A 3,800-nucleotide genomic window follows, 5' to 3' on the forward strand; every position below is an offset into this window, starting at 1 on the left:
TTGAATCTGACGTGACATGTTCGTACGAACCCTTTGTACGAACAAAAGTAAGAGAAATGTAGGAGAAGAATACGAACATGTTCTTGCATGAGGCCCAATGTGTTTAATTTTTATTATTAAATTACACAGACTCTGACCAGCCTAACATTGGTCTGTCTCATGACAGAAGCTTTCATGTGGTTTTCAGTAGGTTCAGCTCAGTGCTTTGTTTGCACTGAGTGCGTACCCACAATTCAGAATTATACATCAATAAAGCAGGAAACCACTCAAACTGCACCATCTGATCTAGTTCAGTACCCTTTTTAGAATAGAATAGAATAGAATAGAATAGAATAGAATAGAATAGAATAGAATAGAATAGAATAGAATAGAATAGAATAGCCTTTATTGTCCCGCCGAGGGGACATTCAGGTGTCACAGCAGCATCAGTGCAGTGGTTCACACACTAGTTACTTTACAAACTATAGATAGTACACGCAAAACAAAAATTAACACTGACTAGCCATGATACAACTAATAATAGAAAATAAAAATATAAAGAATTGTGCAAAAATAGAAAAAGTTAAGTTTTGTTTTAGAGACAGTAGACTATCAGAATCCGACTTAAGGAATAAGAAATTGCCTATTTTCAGTGCAAAACAATCTCAACAGACCAATAAGTGTAAAGTGAAGTATAGTTTTTATGTTTGAGTTCATACTTTCCAGTGCGTAGCTTTAAATAAACTAAAAGACAGAATTTAACAGGTTTACAAACAAGGATTTTTAGGGCTTTAGATGGCTTGAATGACTTTTTCCCTCATGCATTAAATTAGAGAACGATTCCACCAGTAGATGGCGCTGCTCGTCTTCTCTCCCTCTGCTTTTATTTTGACTTAGTTCAGTAGCTTATGTTTCCTTACACTGAGCTACGCTCATACATTTAAATAAGCAGACAAAACATTTCTCACCTGCTGCCGCTCATGACGTAACCAGACTTCTCAAAGTCTGCGATCTCCTCACTGGTGAGGCCAATTTCTCCTCTTCTTGGGATACGTTTGCCCGCTTTCACGTACTCGGCCATGGCAGCACCTTCACCCGGCAGCAAAGCATGACCAAAACTGAAAAGATACAGAAATAGATATATTTATGAACAATGTCACATTTGAAGTTTTGTCTTAAAATAAATAAAATAATTTGAAATTGTTTCCCATTTGTTTTAACACTTGTATTTTTTTTGCAGCAGACATTTTTTGTAACTTGACTGAGATTTTAGTTTGAAAGTTGGACATTGAAAAAAAAAAAAAAGTAAAACTCACTCCAGAGGTTTGTCATCCTGCGAGGTATGAGTGAGCGGAGCTTCAGGACCAACTATGTGTTCGTCGATGCACGTTTTCTCCACCCACATCACCGCACCGGCTTCCTCCTCCTCTTCCTCCGATTCCTCGCTGCTTGAGTCACTGGACTCTTTCCTGTTCTTCTTCATCTTCTTCTTCTTCGACTTCTTAGACCTTTACCAAATTATAATGTTTAGTTGATTGAAATTTACAGAAAAGTGTGATTATAGCTGGCAAGTGGTGAACATAAAACTCACTTTTTGCTCTTTTTCTTCTTTTTCTTCTTCTTTGCTTCTTCCTCTGCTGTGTAAAAAAATGCATTCAGCTCAACTGGTTATTAAAAATAAAAGCAACAAAAAACGATGAGATTGAACAAGTGCATTKAATCGTGACTCTTTACCATCTGAATCAGATTCTAGCTCGCTGTCCTCTGAATGTTTCCTGTTTTTTCTTTTCTTGGACTTCTTTTTCTTCTTCTTCTTYTTCTTTTCCTCTGTTAATCACAGGAAGAACTTGAAAATTCAAACACAAGCTCCAGACAAATGTAGACCCGTTATTCAAAAAAACATTTTCAAATGTTCACAGAAAATTACAGAATATTATAGGACATGCTGGTGCATTAAAACAGGTCTGTTCAGGATATTTCCCAAAGAGACTGATGATATATGTGTTCTCATTTCAGCAATAACTGGAAAACATATCTTGAACATTTCATCACTGCGGCGAGCGTGTGTGTGTGTGTGTGTGTGTGTGTGTGTGTGTGTGTGTGTGTGTGTGTGTGTGTGTGTCTGCAACTTGTCTTCAGTGTCTGCATACCTTCTGAGCTTGATTTTGAGCTGTTGTTTTTCTCATCTTCTTCCACGGGTGTGAATTCATCAGAGCTGAAGGACAGAAAATCCACATTTACCAAAAGGCAAACAAGAATTAACAAAGCTTCCCTAAAARCAACAACATATGAATTAATCGTTTGATGCGATGATGGATTCTTACTCTGGCTCCTTCACTCTCGGCGAGTAACCCCAAACTTCAGGACAACCGAGCTCCCCGATCCGCTCCCTCTCCTGCAGGCGCCTGAATCAGGAACACAGATGGTTCAGTCTGTAGGTCTGAGTTAAAACACTGCCCTAAACGTCCACTTTATGAAGCAGCACTGAGCTAAACAGCAACGTTTCCAGATTTCAGAAGGAACATGTTACAAAGGTAACAAAGTATAAAAACTTGCTGTGTTAAAGTGCCTGTGACATCATTGTTTTGTGACAAATGTGATAGCCCTTTTGGACAGATAACATGGATAACATACTGCAAAAGCAATTTCACACCAGTGAGATGAACAGTTATTTTGCATGTGAAGTAACAGGAAGTGATGTCAAAGGGTCTGCATGTAAACAAAACTTTGCTACAACAGCTAACAACACAGACAGCAGGGATTTTTTAATGTTTTTTTTTCTTTTTGGATAATTTTAGTCCCTATGAAAGAGAGACGAAGAAATGTCAGAGATAAAAAAAAAATAAACAAAGACCAGGGAGTTTTCTTTCTTAAGGAGTTCCCCTTTGATGTCACTTCCTGTTTCACTTTAGACAAGTCAAACTCAAAAGAAAATATGCCAGTTATGTGACAAAATGGGTTAAATCGTGTGTTTTATGCAATTTTTCCTAAATATGAAGCTGCTTTTTCTTTGACGTTTTGTATTTGAAGGATAAGCACGTCACAAGCACTTTAAATATACATTTCAAGACAAAAAAAAAGGTAGGGAAAACAATGTTTATTGGATTTGGTCGGGATTATAACACTTTAAAATCCTATCATTAGAACCTAAAATCTGCTAGAGTTGAGTTTATAAAAAATCTCTAATCTCTTGCTCAAAGTTACCTGGCGATAAAAGCTTCTTGTCTCTGCCTCTGAACATCGTCCCTCTGCTGCTGGTAATAATAATCATCTTTGAAGCTGCCGTGTTTCCCAGCTGTGTCCCGCTGCTCCGACCAGTGGTTCTGGTTCTGGTTGTGGTTCTGACGCTCTCGGGACCGAGACCTGGATCTGGAGCGGCTTCTACGGGGACTTCCGATGCGGAATCGCCTGATGTTTCTCGCCTCTTTGAAACGACGCTCGCGCTCTTCTCGCTCCCTCTCTCGGTTGCGTGGTTGCGGGAGTTTGGGCCCAAAGCTGTCCGGAGAGAGGCTGTCCCCGCTGCGGTGTCGTCTTCGAGCCCGAGGACTGCGCGGTTCGCCACCGCCGTCAGAGCTCGACCGATCCGACAGAGGCATCCCGTCCAAATTCCGCTGACTTTTCGTCGAAGAGAAACAAACAAACAAACAAACAAACAAACAAACAAACTTTAGCTGGAGCTCCAAATATTTAGTGCGCAGGCAACAACAGGAAGTGCAAATGTGTCCGTCACCGAAAAGGATCCGATCTTCTTCTTCTTCTTTTGAATTAATGGCGAATCGCAAACAACTTTTAGGTGCATACCGCCCCCTACTGTGCATGAG

The 3,800-nt window shown here is 39.8% G+C and overlaps 1 protein-coding gene across 1 annotated transcript in view; it reads right to left on the reverse strand.

Annotated features, from left to right (window-relative positions):
* Positions 1-947: 947 nt before the first annotated feature.
* The window catches only part of nkap (NFKB activating protein), a gene marked incomplete at its 3' end in the record, with an annotated part of 27,475 nt that continues 24,622 nt past the window's right edge, over positions 948-3,800 (reverse strand). The window contains 7 exon segments of the mRNA XM_014004063.1: positions 948-1,097; positions 1,296-1,485; positions 1,569-1,616; positions 1,714-1,806; positions 2,130-2,194; positions 2,304-2,384; positions 3,184-3,594. Of these exon segments, the coding sequence (XP_013859517.1) occupies positions 948-1,097; positions 1,296-1,485; positions 1,569-1,616; positions 1,714-1,806; positions 2,130-2,194; positions 2,304-2,384; positions 3,184-3,594 (1,038 nt within the window).

This window comes from Austrofundulus limnaeus, unplaced genomic scaffold, assembly GCF_001266775.1.
Source record: "Austrofundulus limnaeus strain Quisiro unplaced genomic scaffold, Austrofundulus_limnaeus-1.0 Scaffold1, whole genome shotgun sequence".
Taxonomy (NCBI): Eukaryota; Metazoa; Chordata; class Actinopteri; order Cyprinodontiformes; family Rivulidae; genus Austrofundulus; species Austrofundulus limnaeus.